The sequence below is a fragment of the Ochotona princeps genome, chromosome 27 (genome assembly GCF_030435755.1).
Source record: "Ochotona princeps isolate mOchPri1 chromosome 27, mOchPri1.hap1, whole genome shotgun sequence".
NCBI lineage: Eukaryota > Metazoa > Chordata > Mammalia > Lagomorpha > Ochotonidae > Ochotona > Ochotona princeps.
In genome coordinates this window covers 21127163-21142128 of record NC_080858.1, presented here as the reverse complement: position 1 = coordinate 21142128, position 14966 = coordinate 21127163, and the positions used below count along the sequence as shown (strand labels likewise).

General features: G+C 46.2%; 2 protein-coding genes across 2 annotated transcripts in view; one reads left to right on the top strand and one right to left on the bottom strand.

Moving 5' to 3' along the window:
- The window catches only part of ANO2 (anoctamin 2), a 349050-nt gene extending 347691 nt beyond the window's left edge, over positions 1–1359 (top strand). The window contains exon 24 of the mRNA XM_058655873.1: positions 992–1359. Coding sequence (XP_058511856.1) covers positions 992–1007 — 16 coding nt within the window. The 3' untranslated portion in view covers positions 1008–1359. The remainder of the gene's footprint in view (positions 1–991) is intronic.
- NTF3 (neurotrophin 3) overlaps positions 1–14966 on the bottom strand; it is a 58294-nt gene that overhangs the window by 28983 nt on the left and 14345 nt on the right. The window lies entirely within an intron of this gene.

Genomic DNA, 14966 nt, shown 5'->3' with positions numbered 1-14966 from the left:
CAAACCAATGGATTGCAAAATGGCACGCTAGAGACCTGCATGGAGCATTAGGAAGTCTTTTGAAGCTCAAGTGGAAAGACTTTTGTGATTGATTAGTAATGTCTGCTATGGGTAAAGCTGTGACAGCAAGAAAGGAAGCTGGGACGGATCTGTGATGTCTACTTGGGGCAAGGGAATGGAGAATGGCAACATGTGAGCTGCATTTATTTGTCAAACCCGAACTAAAGAACAGGTTGTTATCCAGTTGCAGAGTTTCATTACAAAATCATTTTTCCACTATACTCTTAAAATTTCCCCAAGCATGTACCCTCCAAGTATTCTCAACATTCTTTCGATTTTCCATTTCTTAAGTCTTCCAACGTTCTTCACATTTCTCTTTAAATAGCTATCCCAGAAAATGAGTCTTGGGTCAGCACGGATATAGTCACAGCTTTCCATTCTAAGGGTTTCTTCCTGTAGGCTGCTCCATGTCAACCTTGCTCATTACCCAGAAAGGCCCTTGGAGGGTAGAAGATACTCTCAAGTGTGTGTGTGTGTGTGTGTGGTGGGGTGCGTGACTTTTATGACCCTGATTACTGTCCTCTGGAACAAGCATTCCTGATGGAGAGCCACAGCTGATGGAGCATGGAGAAAGGAGTTAAGGAGGGCTAGGTATGTGAGAAGGTGGAAAGAGGGTGGCAGAGAGATGGCAGTCAGCAAGGGGTGGGGCAAGGGGCACAGCGGAGGCCACGGAGAAGCAGCTTTCAAGATTTAGGCATAAAAAAAAAGTGCTGCTTATTTTGAGCAGAGAGTTAAAGGGAACAAAGACCAAGTTTAATGACCAATTGCTCATTCAGCCCAAGAGTGATTTACTGCCCTATGCAGCCAGCCATTAAAAAATAATTAATAGAGGAAAAGACGGGGAGTGGATGGCGGGAGGCAACGTCTCTTCTTCATGGTTACTCCATCGTCTTAATCATCGAGACTATTTGGACATTGTGCTGTGTTTCAGGACTGACCGCAGCTGAGGACCTGGAGAAACCAGATCCCACCCTGGGCCTCCTTTAAAGCGATTAAACTCCTATCAGACCAGGTGGGACCCCCTGACAGCAAAGACGTCATACTTGGAGCAATGGCCCCTGGAAATGCTCATTGGGCAAATCAAGACCTTAAAAAATAATTATGGCTCACACATCCTGAAGCAATAATGACTTCAAAACTCCCTTCATGTGTGATTTATACATTAGCACATTTCCTCCCTCCATCCTTCTCCCCCACTCCCTTTCTGCTCACTCCACCCGAATCTGCATGGTTAGAAAGTCAATATTCCTAGGCCCTACTCAAAGTCCAGATGGAAAAAAAAATTCTAGTATGCATCAGGAGGGAAAGAACTGCTAACACCACCTGCCATTAAAATTCTTATACACCCAATTGTGCATGAATGTGAGTATGTGTGTGTATTCCAGGAGGTTCAAAGTAGAAGGGAGAAAAATTAATTAAGCCTACAGCTTGCTGCCAAGGAATGAAATGCTCTCTGGGGCCTGATGTTGAGGCAAAAGAAATGCACTCCTACAGAGCTGCTGGTGCTGATCCAATTCATTGTGCAAAGGAGGGAAAATAAGGTTAAGTCTGGGATGTATATGTGTTGAGAGTGGGAGAATGTGCTGCTACTGATAAAGCCTTTTTATTCTCTTGGCCCGGGAAGGGGTCCCAGGTCACACAAGGAAGTGACTATTAAATGTGCATCTGTTATGTGCTAAGCAATGGCACAGAGTGCTAAAAATGAACAAAGAGAGATGGAGACATTCCTTGTGATGTTAAGAGATTGAACTAGAAACAAGGGTAATCTCTGTGAGGTTCCTACGCTGGGAGGTGAGGTCAGGAAAGGGGGAGATGATCAGCTGGCTCTGTAGAACCAATTGCAAGTTAGAATGCACATCTGGCGTGGGTAATCAATGTCCTTCCGACCTCAAATGCAAAGGCAGGAACCAAGTGCACAGACCACCCATGTCTGAAAAGAGGCCCGAGACTCAAACACAAAGGCCATGACTGAGCCTGAGCCTCTCTAAGTCCCTGCTGATGAAATCTTGAACAAGGACCACCATGGCCCCTGGGAAACCATACTCAAGGTGTTTCCATAACTTGGGCTGGGACATCCCCAGAGCTCTGGTCTTTTCTCTCTCCTTATTGTGACTGCAGGTGTAAAGAAATGGAAATGAAAGTTCACACCCAGGCAGTGATCCAAGTCTGTAATTGAAATACGAAAAAGCCCCAAAGAGGATGCGATTGCTTCTAAGACTTCCAGGAAACAGCCTACTGCTGGGGATGAAGGCAGTGGTGGGCAAGACAAAATATCTGAAAGCAGCAGACACCTGTGTACTCTACTGTGAGCTGGAGGGCAGCACTGAGCCTCGAGCTTCCCAAAGCCTCTTCTCAGATGCTCCTCTAATGACAAGTATTGATCATCTTTGGGCACAGGGGTTTTGAAAGCTCTTGGGGTCTAGGAGGAAGGATATGGTCATCCTTTGTCCTCTGACTTCATCTCCTCTGAGAATTCAGAAGACCAAGAGTCCAAGGACTCAAAGAATACTCCCTGAGGGGCAGGTGTTAACTCCTTTTAGCATCCAAGAGAAACTGGGGTACAGAGGAAACTAACCAGCAAACAGTGAGCCATCAATGCGGCTGTGACACTGAAGCCAGCCTTCTCACACCTAAGACTAATAGGATATCCCATGGCCTGCCAAGAGCCTCAACCAAAGACTCGGATATCATCTTGTAAGACACAAGAAGGCTTTGGGTGTGTCCACATGTGTGAGTATGATGCTGTGCATGTGTGTGTCGTGCCTGTGGGCAGGTGTGTGTGTGTTCCTTTTTTCTACATCACTGGTTGCAGAGAAACGAGGACTAGTTTGTCTACCTGCCAAACTAATTTCAGAGCTTGTTTAAAAGGACTTTCAAAGCAGGAATAAGCTCCTTGTGGGATGGGATTAATCCTCATTCAACTGTTTGCCTGGCCGTGCGTGTGGAAGGAATGCCTGCCAAAGTGAATGAGGCCTGGTCACCTGTGCTGGGAATTCACAGTACTACCCTGGGGAAGTTTCTTACTTAATCCCAGCCTTGCTCTCTGATCTCATTCCAGGTTTCTGCATGAGAAACACCTTTCACTCACCCACTCATTCATTCACCAATTATTTACTGATTGTGCATGCACGACCAGGAGCCGTGTTGTTCAGGGTAGGGAATGCTGCTATGAACAATTAGGAATTGTTCCTTCCTTATTAGCAGGAATTGTCAGGATACTGTAGAAATCGCACCCTGCCTGGGGTGGGGGAAAAGGCAGGGTGTCCTAGACTAGGCCCAAGTGTTAGAGACAACCTCTCCATGTGGGTGAAATTCAAGCTCAGAGGGGAAGGATAACTGTTCTAGGCTGTGGGAGAAAGCACCTAATGTTGAGGTTCAGAGGCTAGAAGGCAGTATTGTAGAACACATGACACATGGTGCCTACTGGGAAACAACAAAACCAAAATCCAGAAGCATTACATAGAAGAGCATGGGGGAAGTTCCTAGAAGGGAGGGTGGATAGTCCTGAAATTAGCTTTTCCAAGGGTGAAGAATGGCAAGAGATAAAGATAGTTTAGTGCAGATCAGATCTGGACACACACAAGGGATGTTTCAAAGTGAGGATCACGAAGCTGTGCAGACTGCTGGGTGTAGAGCTATGAGAGGGGCCAGCTGAAGATGACTCCTGTAGGCCTGACCTAGCACCTGCAGTAGCATGTGAGTCCACTTAGAGGGATAGGAAGCAATGGGGGAGAGGTACAGTGGGTGGAAAGGCTTAAGATGTAAAAGGAGCCCTGTTGTACTTAGGATGCACTGAGTTTTAAGGACCCAAGACGGGCTGGGCTATCGCTGATTGGGCAGCTGGATGTGTGAGTTTGTAGTTGAACAGTAAGCACTGGTGTGTGGGGAAGTCCACATTCCTTCTGTGCACTGAGAAGACCCCTCTGGGAATACCTAAAGTGAATGCTGAAGAAAGGGGAGCCCTGGTCAGACAAAGGAAAAAAGTTTATCTGCGGCATCCACAGAATTAGGACAAAATCTAGAATGGTGCGGCATCATCACCAGGAGAGGGGAGATTTCAAGAAAGATACTCAAGTAAGCTGAAGCCAGAGGATGCCACGTGGGGGCATGGTGGGTAGAGGACAGACTGCAGTGGCTTTAAGCATTGGACAGGAAATATGGGCACAGAGTTTCCTTGAAACTAAGTTTGGGTTTGGGGAAGAGAAGGGTACAGGTAGGAACTGGGATGGAAAAAGGCCAGGGTCAAGCTAATTCATGTTGCTTTTGGCTCTGAAGAGCTCCAAGAAAGTCACTGGGAAGCTCGGATGGAGTGTTTGTCCAGAGCCTTCCTTCCGTGCATGCTGAGGTAGCTCTGCAGATGTCTTGGTAACTTTTCCTGGGAAGGCCTTCATGATAGATGGCCCCAATCTGTGTTCAGCTGGGGAAAAGCTCCCAAAAGAGTGGGTAGCCTGGAGGGACACGGGGGCTAACAACAAGGGAGAAAAAAATCCTCCAACTACCCCCAAACACCTGTCAGGAGTACAGATAGAGTTGAATATGGATCAAAGAGATGTTTAAGGAATGGAGAGAACAGGTTTACACAATGCAGTTCTCAGATGCAGGCAACTGGGAAAGCTGCACCAGTCCTTCCTAAGTGAAGACATAAGCCACACAGGAGAGGGTCCAAGAGGAATGCAGGGAGAAGTGTGCACAAGTGGGCAGACCTGGAAGGCAGAGATGAGTCCATGCTCTGTGAAACAAGAAAGCAGAAGAAATGATGGGAAATGAAGAGAGAACCAGTATCAAGAACTGGGAAGAGGAAGGTCTTGTCAGACACTCATACCACCATATGCTTGCCACAGACCTCAGAAGTCAAAACAACATGAATACAGATACTAATAACACTCATCAACTGGTTTACTCTTTTTAAAACATATTTTAATGAAGTAACATTTATTAAAGTTGTCCTTCTGTGTCGGGCACTGTTCTAAGCTTCATCAGGTATGCCATGTAAGTGGCAGAGCCCAAACGCTTGCATCACCTTCCGCTGCTTTTCCAGGCACATTAGTGGGGAGCTGAATGGGAAGTGGAGCAGCTGGGACACAGCTCAGTGCCCACAGAAGATGCCACCATTGCAGGCAGTAGCTTTACTGGTTGTACCATAACAAGTACCCCAAAGCACTAGCATTACTATCTCACTACACAGAGGGGGAAGTGAAGGATGACAGGTATGGAAAGGATCCCAGAGATGAGGTTGGAACTTGGAGCCAATACAGTTTGGTTCCTGGCCCCAAGTTCTTTTCCAAGATCCTCTACACAGAGTCAAAAGACTTGGAATGGAGAAAGAGGATGAAAAAGACAAGAGGGGAGTACTCCAAAAATCATGTCACAGAGCACCTAGGCCAAAAGATCACAGGGTGGAGCCAAGGGTAGGTAAACACCTTTGGCACAATCCAACGATTATCACTGGGGTTGCCCTAGGCAGGGGAGGGGTGCATTGGGGTGGCTGGGGAGCCTTCCTGCTCTCCCACCCGGAGCTGCCAAAGCTTGCACATATCACCACCTCTCTTTAACATGCTGACATCCTTAAGCTCAGAAAGATCATTTCTAAAAGTTGCATCCAAGAGAATGACATGTTTGTACAAATTTGTGTAAAAGGGTGGTAACTGCAGGATAAAAACTATGCCCCAAATGAAAACATGGCACAGGAAGGTAGAGGTTAAGGCTGGTACCTGATGGAATAACATGTAGTGAGAGTTTTATAATATACACAAAGGAACAGTAAATGAAAAATGGCAGATTTTTATATAGGATGCACCCTCTATATGAAGAGGGAGGAAGGTAATGGTGGGCCTTTGGCCTAATGATTAGGAAGCTGCTAAAGTGGGCTGGCACCATACTGTAGCAGGCGAGGTCTCTTCCTGCTGTGCTGGCATTCCTTGTGAACATGAGCTGTAGTCCCAGCTGCTCCATTTCTGATCCAGTTCCTTGCTAATGGCTTGGAGGGCAGCAGAGCATGGTCCAGGTCCTTGGGTCCCTGTACCCATGTGGGAGACCCAGAAGAAGCTCCTGGCTCCTGGCTTTGGACCAGTCCAGCTCCAGTTATTGTGGTCATTTGGGGAATGAAGGAGAAGTTGGAAGATCTCTGTCTCATAAAGATGCTGGTTAAGATATCTGCATCTTGCATCAGAGTACCTGGGGTTGATTACCAGCTCTGGGTCTGAGTCCAGCCCGCTGCTAATGCAGACCTTGAGAGGCATGATGATGGTTTAAGAAATTGGGTTCTGGACTGAATTATTGACCCCGGATTTATTTAGGACATTTCATTCCTCAAATGTCTGAATTGGCAGATGAGATCTTCTGTATGTCTCTGTCTCTCAAATAAATAAAAATTAGAACAAAAATTGGTTACATTTCAGATTTAAAACACACAAGAAGCACATGGATAGGCACACAGAAATAGACACACATGATGAGCACACATAGGAATATACAGAGATATAATGGAACACAGAGACACACAAACAGGAACATAGGACACAACACACACCTAGAAACAAATACACATGAAAACACGCATTTGGAGATGCACAGAAACAGTAACACAGAGACACAAAACACAGAGAAAGAGTTGAAGACACTGCGGTGCAGTGGGTTAAGGCTCAGCCTGTGAAGTTGGTAATCCATACAGACTCTGAATCTTGTCTGTTCCAATTTTGACCCAGCTCACAGATAATGCACCTGGAAAAGCATCAGAGAATTGGCTCAAGGGCTTGGGCTTCTGTACCCATGTGGAAGACCTGCAAGTAGCTTGGAGCACCTGGCTTTGCCCTGATACAGCCCAAGTCACTGTGTCCATATACATGGAGAATGAACCAGGGATTGGGAGATCTTGCTCTTCTCTTATCTCTACAATTCTGTTTTTCAAATGAATTTTAAAAGGAAAAAAAAAAAGCCTTGAAAGACGTGAGCTGCCACTTTGGTGGAATTTCTGGTCATTTTTCTGCTCATTCAGACATTTTCCTAATTGTCCATACCAAACACATATGTGAACAGGCATATGTTTCAGAATCAGGAAATCTGCTGTGTATTATAACGGCTTCTGGAAGGATCCCCGAAGTCTCCCTGTGGCTGAGGGCAAGAGCCAGCTTTGTGATGCCTCTTTGGCCTCGATTTCAATTTGGGGCAAGTTGACACTCTTGAATTCAGGGATCCAATGGGTTGTGTTTCTGGTTAGGAGAGCCAAATGTGTTTAGTCTGCCGATTGAAGGGGCAAGTGAAGGAAACCATAGGACAAGCCTGGCACGCAGAGTGCAGTGTGCTGTCGATGACAGTACTGCACCTAGGAAGGGAGACCAGCACTGGAGAAGGCTGGCAGAGGGGGCAGGAACCACTGGGGAAGGCCATTTGGACCCTGGGTTCAGATGTGAGTGATTCCAAGCTTAGGCACTGCCACTCCCTGCTGTCGCACCCTAGGCGAGGATTCCATCAGTCAGCAGACAGCTGTTGAGCAATCCCCACGTGCCATTGTGTATTCCAGGTGCTACAGGCGCAGTGAAGCAAGAATCTGAAACAGCCTTGCCCTGGAGGGATGCACATCCTAACAGGGATCAAAGAAGAGGATTTGGAAGACCGGTGTGGTTTCTGCCTTGAGGATCTTAGAGAAGCCTGTAGAACACTGGGATGGGACATCATGTAGGGTAGTTGAGAATTCACAAGAGCACAGAGCACTGAGGAGGGTTCCCAGTTCTGTAATTATCAGCCATGATGGTTTGGAGGTTGAAAAAGCCAAACCTAATCTTCCTGCAGGGATATTAGCAAATGACAAGAAGTAGATGCAACCATCAACCATCCGGGAATGGAGAGGCCAAGACAGGAGCAAAGAGAAAACCCACAATACCCCACTGCAGAAATTTAAAGGCTGAAACAAAGAATCCAAGAGTCTTTACCCTGAGGTTGCTGCAATCCACAAGGAGCCAAAGGAATTCTGATCACTCTCTCCTGCCTCCCCCACAACCCCGACCCCATCATCTAATCTACTTCTTCTTTACCCCTCCTTCTAAGATAGGGTTTAACCAAAGGAATGAAATAGAGGTGTCACCTGCTAGGGACCCACTGTGATTCTGTTTGCAGTGTCTCTAAGGACAGCTAAATTCCAAAGGGTCTTGTTGCAAACTGCGAATGTGCAAAGGTTAACTGCTGTTCCTTTAAGCCTTTTGGGGGCCTTCTGGGTGCCCTTTGGCTGAGGTTCTGCCAAAGCCCAGCGGGGGTTAAGCTACCCACCGAAAAGACGATTCCCAGTGTCTGTCTGATCCTTACCCTGTGAATGAGCCAAAGGGTTTATACCACTGAGAGGAAGGAAAAAATGACACTTTCTGGCATGGGAGAAGGAAAAACTTCTAGAAGTCACATTTTATTCCCAGTCTCCCAGTGAAGAACTCCTCAGAAGTTAGGAAAGGGCGTGTGTGTGTGTGTGTGTGTGTGTGTGTGTGTGTGTGTTTGGAGGTGCACATGCCAGCAAATGCATGTGCCAGGATATTTTAAGGGATTAAATGCAGAGATTAAAGCAGATGGATTATTCTGGGGTTCTGTAAATCAGTAGCTTATTGTCGGCAGACCTCAGAGGGGCTAAGTAATTTGTTTGCACTCGACACAAAAGCTGATAGCTTGCTGGTACCTTTCCCTTTCTTTATAGTACAAGCCCAAATCTGAAAGTTCTTTGCAACCTCGGGGGTCTGAAATTTTGGGGCTTTCTCGGAAGCCCTTGCTGTCAATTGTGTCCCAATAGGCTCTTCCTTTCCCAGAACTACATAATATAGCCTAACAGCAAAGACACACACTGCATGCTAATTTCAGAAAAACACTTCAGCAAGGCTGACTCCACCATGTACATGGTTTTGCATGTAAAGAACATGCAGATCCATGGGGCAGCCAGATCCATGAACACGTGTAATGTAGCAAGTAGTGAACCAGAGGTGTGAGTTGGACTTCAGGGTATACTTCCTGCAGGAGGGGGTACTTGTGATAGCAAGCTGGGCAACAAAGCCAGCAAAGGCTTCCAAAAGCAAGGCTTTGTGAGACCCCAGGAGGCAGGAAAGAAGCATACAATGAATAGCAGAGAGTGAGAGGCAGGGTGTGCCCGAGAGGTTAAAGGTCAGGTAGGTGATGCGGACTCTACTGTACCTGATTTATGTGAATAGGCAAGCAGTTATAAGGAATGGAATTCTTTTCCAACCACATCTAATCCAGGAAACAGAGGAGTCAAGCTCAAGAAAACACTTGAGACCTTTTGAAGCAAACTAAAAAATTAATGTCACCGTCAGGTAAGAGGTTACTGTTAGAACCTCATTACTGAAACTCTGTTTCTGAAAAATGTAAAGTTTAAAGGGTGAAAGGCAGTGGGCAGATATTGCTTCTAGATGGAAGAACTACAGGTTGTGCAGGGGCAGCACACGGAGGTCTGCAACCCAGCAGCCCTCACTTTTGATTGGCTGCTTAATTGCTCTTAGCTTCCTCATCCGAAAAATGAGGGTGAAATAACATCTGTCTTGTAAGGTTGCTACAGTGCTAGAAATTGCTTAGGTAAAATCTCCAACGCAGTGCCATATTTATGAAAAACTTCAGAAGTGATCAGAAACTGGTTACTTAATTGCCTGGGATTTCAAGATCCGAAGCTTGATAGTCTGGGATATCCCTAAATGCTTTCCTTGCTTCATCCTGTGCTCCACACATTTTTGAACCTAAGAGGCAGAAGCAGACCCCAGGTGAAATTCTGAAGGAAGAGCAAGAGATCCACAGGTGGGAACGATAAGGAAGCAGATGCCAGGCTTTCACCTGGAAGATGTGCTCCAGCTCTCAATGCTCCAAGCCTTGAGATGGGCAGCCAAGCCTTCCTACACGGCAATGCAGATTTCATTTCACGCCTGTCTACTTCACTAAAGGTCCTTATTGGATTGCTACCTAAACATAAAGACCAGGGAGGGTCATGGCTGTGCCTGAAGGTTCAGCAAGAATTCAAATCTTGCAGGAACACGTAATGCTTTGCTTCTTTGGATTGGCAACTCCGTGTGGTCTGCCTATTTGTCACCCACAATAGCCTGCAGCTTGCTGATTGCTTCTCCCCTCCCTGGAGCAGAAGCCTGCCCTACAATTCAGCAAGAGGATCATGTGCAGCCTGGAGAGAACCTGGTTACCCTCAGTCTGGCCTTAACCCAAGCTCACCTGAGAACCTTCATGTGCTCCACAGCTGTTTTCACACTTTCCATTAAGACCTCAGTTACAAACTGTTTTCATGACTTGGGGGGAACCTGCTGCTCAGTTCATTGGCCTGAACTCTGAGGACAACCACACCTTTGCTGACTTAACACCGCTCCCTAGTCCGTTGCTAAACAAATTAATGTGAGCCTCTTCTTCAACCTCGGGCCAAGCAGAACTCTCTTTCTAAAGTATTTGTTTATTTTAATTTGGAATGCAGAGGGAGGGGCAGTCAGAATGAAAGTGACCGGAGAGATGGAGGTGACAGAGAAAGGGAGAGATCTCTATCTATTGGCTTAATGTTTTAAAAGCCAAGGCTAAGCAAACCCAAAGCCAAAATCCCAGACACAATTCAGGTCTCCCGTATAAGTGGCAGGGACTCAAATACCTGAGCCTCCATCCACTGCTTCTCAGGGTGTACACTAGCAGGAGGCTAGATCAGAAGTGAAATAACTGGAACTTGACCCAGGCACTCCTGTTTGGGATAAAGGCATCGCAAGCAGAGTTGAGCAACACCTGTCTTCAGAATCTCAGTTGATTGGCCTGAAAACTGAGGGTGCAAATGACCAGGGATCAGAGCCCACACATCGCTCCAGAAGAACTGTCCCTAGGTTCCTAATTTACTCTCTTAGAAAGTCTGCTGGGAGTTCCTGCCCTGGATTCCCCAAGATGGCATTGCATTGGCTATTTCCCTTTTGGAATAATTAATGATAGCTAACAGTATCATCATAGTACTAGCTAGCATTCCTGGAATCTTGATCATGTTCTAGACTTAGCCAATTGCAGACCATTATCTTTAGTCCTTTCAACAACGTCATGTCATGGCAGGAAAAGGGTGGGTAGGTGTGTGATGCAATTGTTAAGCAGTCATCTGGGATGCCCATATCCCCCACTGCAGTGCCTGGTTTGAGTCCTGGCTTCCAGCTAATGCACTCCCTAGGAGGAAGCAGATAATAGCTCAAGTTCTGGACTCTTGCTTCACCCTGGCCAGCCTTGGCTTTTGAGGCCATTGGGGAAGTAACACAGTGACAGAAGACATCTGGCATCCCATATAGGCACCAACTGGAGTAACGGTTGCTCAGATTCTGATCTAGTTCCCTGTTAATGGTGTGGGAAAAGCAGTGGAACATAATCCAGGCATTTGGCACCTGCCACCAAGATGAAGCGCCTGGATCCTGCCTTTGTTCTGGCCCAGTGCTGGCTGTTGTAGTCACTTGGAAAGTGAACCAGCAAATGGAAGATCTTTCTTACTCTGCCTGTCGAATAAATTACTTTTTTCTAAAGACCAGGCTAATGCTAAAGCCTAGTTATTATTAATGACACCAAGATACAGATAACAGAATCTTTTTGTGTATGGAAAGTTAACCCCTTAACCCTGCTACAGGGCAAGCATGGAGTTAAGGAGTCTGGTTTTATTCATCATGATTTTCACAGGGGTCAATTGCTTTCAACTGTTCATGGTAATATTCTTGAGAACGTTGAAGTGTTATCCCTTTTTAAGACAGTATAGATTAAGTGTTCACTGGAATTCTTACCCTCCTATACAACTGTTTTACACACACACGAAAACACATAACAAAGAAGCACAATTGCCTAAGTTTAACAACCAAGAAGAGGGACTTCTATCAACTAGAAACTGTGAAGAATCTCTAAAAGAGGATAAAGCATTCAAGGAGGCACACATGATTTAAACAGCCAAGGCCAAATACAGAAGTCATATCCAAATGTGTAAGATGAGCCAACACCCATCCTGGGAAGCCAACACTGTGAAAAGAAGCACCAAACTCTACTACAGAGGAAACAGTGCACAGAGGTGCCTGGCCGAGCCTAGCATTGCAGACACACCCCACATCGCACTGTGTGACGGATCTCCAAGCCTGGCTCCAGATTCCAGCTTCCTTCTCATACAGACCCTGGGAGACAACAGGTGACCAGTCAAGTACTTGGCTTCCTACCCCCTTGGAGGACACATGCACTGCTGTGCTGGCTCTTGACCACTGCCCTGGTCTAGCCCTGGATGCTATAGGCAATCAGGGGGAGAACCAGTAGGCATGATCTTTCTGTCGCTCTACCTCTCAAATCAATAAAAAAAAAAAATCTTAAAAATTAGGAGTGGCCAGAAAAACCTTTCTGTATATAATAATCCCAAGTATTTGAGGAGTTTTCAAAAAGTGAATGGAGGACCAGTGTGGTGATATAATAGGCTAATTTTCCACCTTATAAGGCTGGCATCCCATATGGACAGTGGTTTGTGTCCTGGCAGCCCCACTTCTTACTCACCTCCTTGCGTATGGCCTGAGAAAGTAGAGGAGGATGGCTCAAGTCCTTGGGCCTCTGCACCTACATGGGAAACCAAGTAAGAAGTTCCTGGCTCATGGCTTCAAATTGGCTAAGCTCTGGCCATTGAAGTCATCTGGGGAGTGAACAAGCATATGGAAGACCTCTTTCTATCTCTCCTTCTCTCTGTAAAATCTGCTTTTCAAATAAAAATAAATAAATTTTTTAAAAAAGGTAATGGAAAAAGATATATTCTAATAAAAGGATGCATGAATTTAAAAAATTGCACCACATTTGCCTTTTAATTTCATTTCCAAACCTATTTTGACGTGCACTCATAGAAGGCACCCACAAAATGAGAAAAGGTGTGCTGCTAGGTGATTTTTCTATTACAGCAAAAAACAGAGGGGCCACTATAGTGGGGTGTATGTGTGTGTGTCACTTTTTGGAACTGGCTGCAAACTGGAAGGGAGGTCTGTTGTCAGGTAGATGTGACTGTGTGTAGGGGGAAATGCTGAGACACTGGAGACCCTGTAGGGGACAAACTTTGTAAGCCTGGCAGATGAGACACCCCAAAATAAACTTAGATTTCCTGGACAGCATGTCTACTGCACAACAAGTGCTCATTGTGCATACCCTGGGCCATGGGCTTCACCCCTGCCCCCTACCACCGGTGGTACTCAGTATCTTCTGTCCCCGATGACATCATTAGCAAGAGATGGAGAAAGGCACAGCTACGATATTTCTTCTGTTTCCTCCATTGCCACCTCAAGGCTTCCTGGAACTCTCATTGTTTGCAGGAGTATCTGGGCCCGCGGGGGGCGGGGGGGTGTCTAATTAGAAGCCATCTTCCCAGCCCTTTTCTAAGCAGAGCTTCGGTACGAGAATGCATCAGTGACACCATAACGCAGCTTGCAGAGTGCTTACCCATTCATCATCTCCCGTGATACCCTACGTCTACTGTTTTAGAGTTGGGCTTTAGCATCCCACCTTACATCTACGGCTCCAAGAGTCTGTGACTATTAGTGACCCACAAAGGGAAGGATCACTCGCCTAACCATCAGTTCTCTAAATAGCCCACTTTTTAAAAAATATTATTTTTATGATACAGTTCCATAAGCTCAAGGATTTCCTTTCCCTGCCTTCCCTCTCCTCTTCCCCCTCCTCTTCCCCCATCCCCACTGATTTCCCTATATTATTATACTAATATCATCCACTTTAAGGGTGCTGGGATCCTTGTGTCATTGACTCAAATGCAGAAAGATCATCTTTTCTTAAATTCTCCTGCAGGAGAGAGAGGGAAGTTCCTGGAGGCCCACTCTTAAACCTCTTATTATCATTTGTGTCTAACAGTCCTCAACACCATGGTTAACTTCCTGACACTCTTCTAGTCATAGGTCATGAGCTTTTCTGAGCGTGTTCTAGATTAGACATTGGAAAGCAAAGCAATTGCCTGGAGTTCACCAGTGGTTGCTTCTGCTCCTAGAAACAGGAATACAGGTGACCTATGTTGCTGGTGATGGTTGTGTGTGAGGTGCAAGAGGCAGATGGGTATGCAAGAATGGCCTCGAGTCCATCTGTGTAGCAGACACAGAGAGGCACCCCATGCCCTTCTGATCCCATGGATTTTACAGGTTTTGTCTCTAATGTGCAGAGCAGCTACAGTCCCTTCTGCAGCGTAGGGCTGCTCCCTTCAACTGCAAGTCATGGCTGAGCCACCATCTGCTGCTCCTGGACCACCACCCAGACCTCACATCTGGTCAGCGTGTGTCACTCCATTGGATCCTGGCTTCTAAGCCTCACTTAGACTGCTCAGTGGTTCAGAGACTTCCAAGTCCAAAACTTCTATCTACTTAGTTTTAGGTGTTAGACACCCAGCTCCAGCATGACCAGGAGCATCCATAGTGATACATTTTGCAAGAATTCTAGATGAGAAACTCAGGGATGGCAATGATTCTGTAAGGTCTGCTTTGCAATGTGGTCCTGTGTGGTTGGAAACAACTTCTTCCCTCCAACATTTGTATTTTAGTCTGCGTCACTGACCCTTCAATCTCTGCTCTCCTGCAGCTCCTGGGCTCTGAATAAGGACAAAGCAAGGGAGGAAACAACTGTTCTCTCAACATGGACCTCCTGGAGTGAGTAGTCGAAGACAGGTGTGTGGGGCTGGATCTTAAGGAACAGAGAGAGGAAGAAGGGTGCTTCTTTTCTATTGATTTAAAAGCCTTAGAAGTCAGTAGTCCTGACCCAAAAGCTGAGTCTAGAAGAGGTCACCTCCTTGGTATGCAATTTCCCAGACAGTTCCAGCACAGGAAAGCTGATCACTTGGCAATCAGACGTTTTCATGGAACTTGCTTTGCCAACTGTGCACTTCAACTTGCTTTACTTTCTGTCTCCAA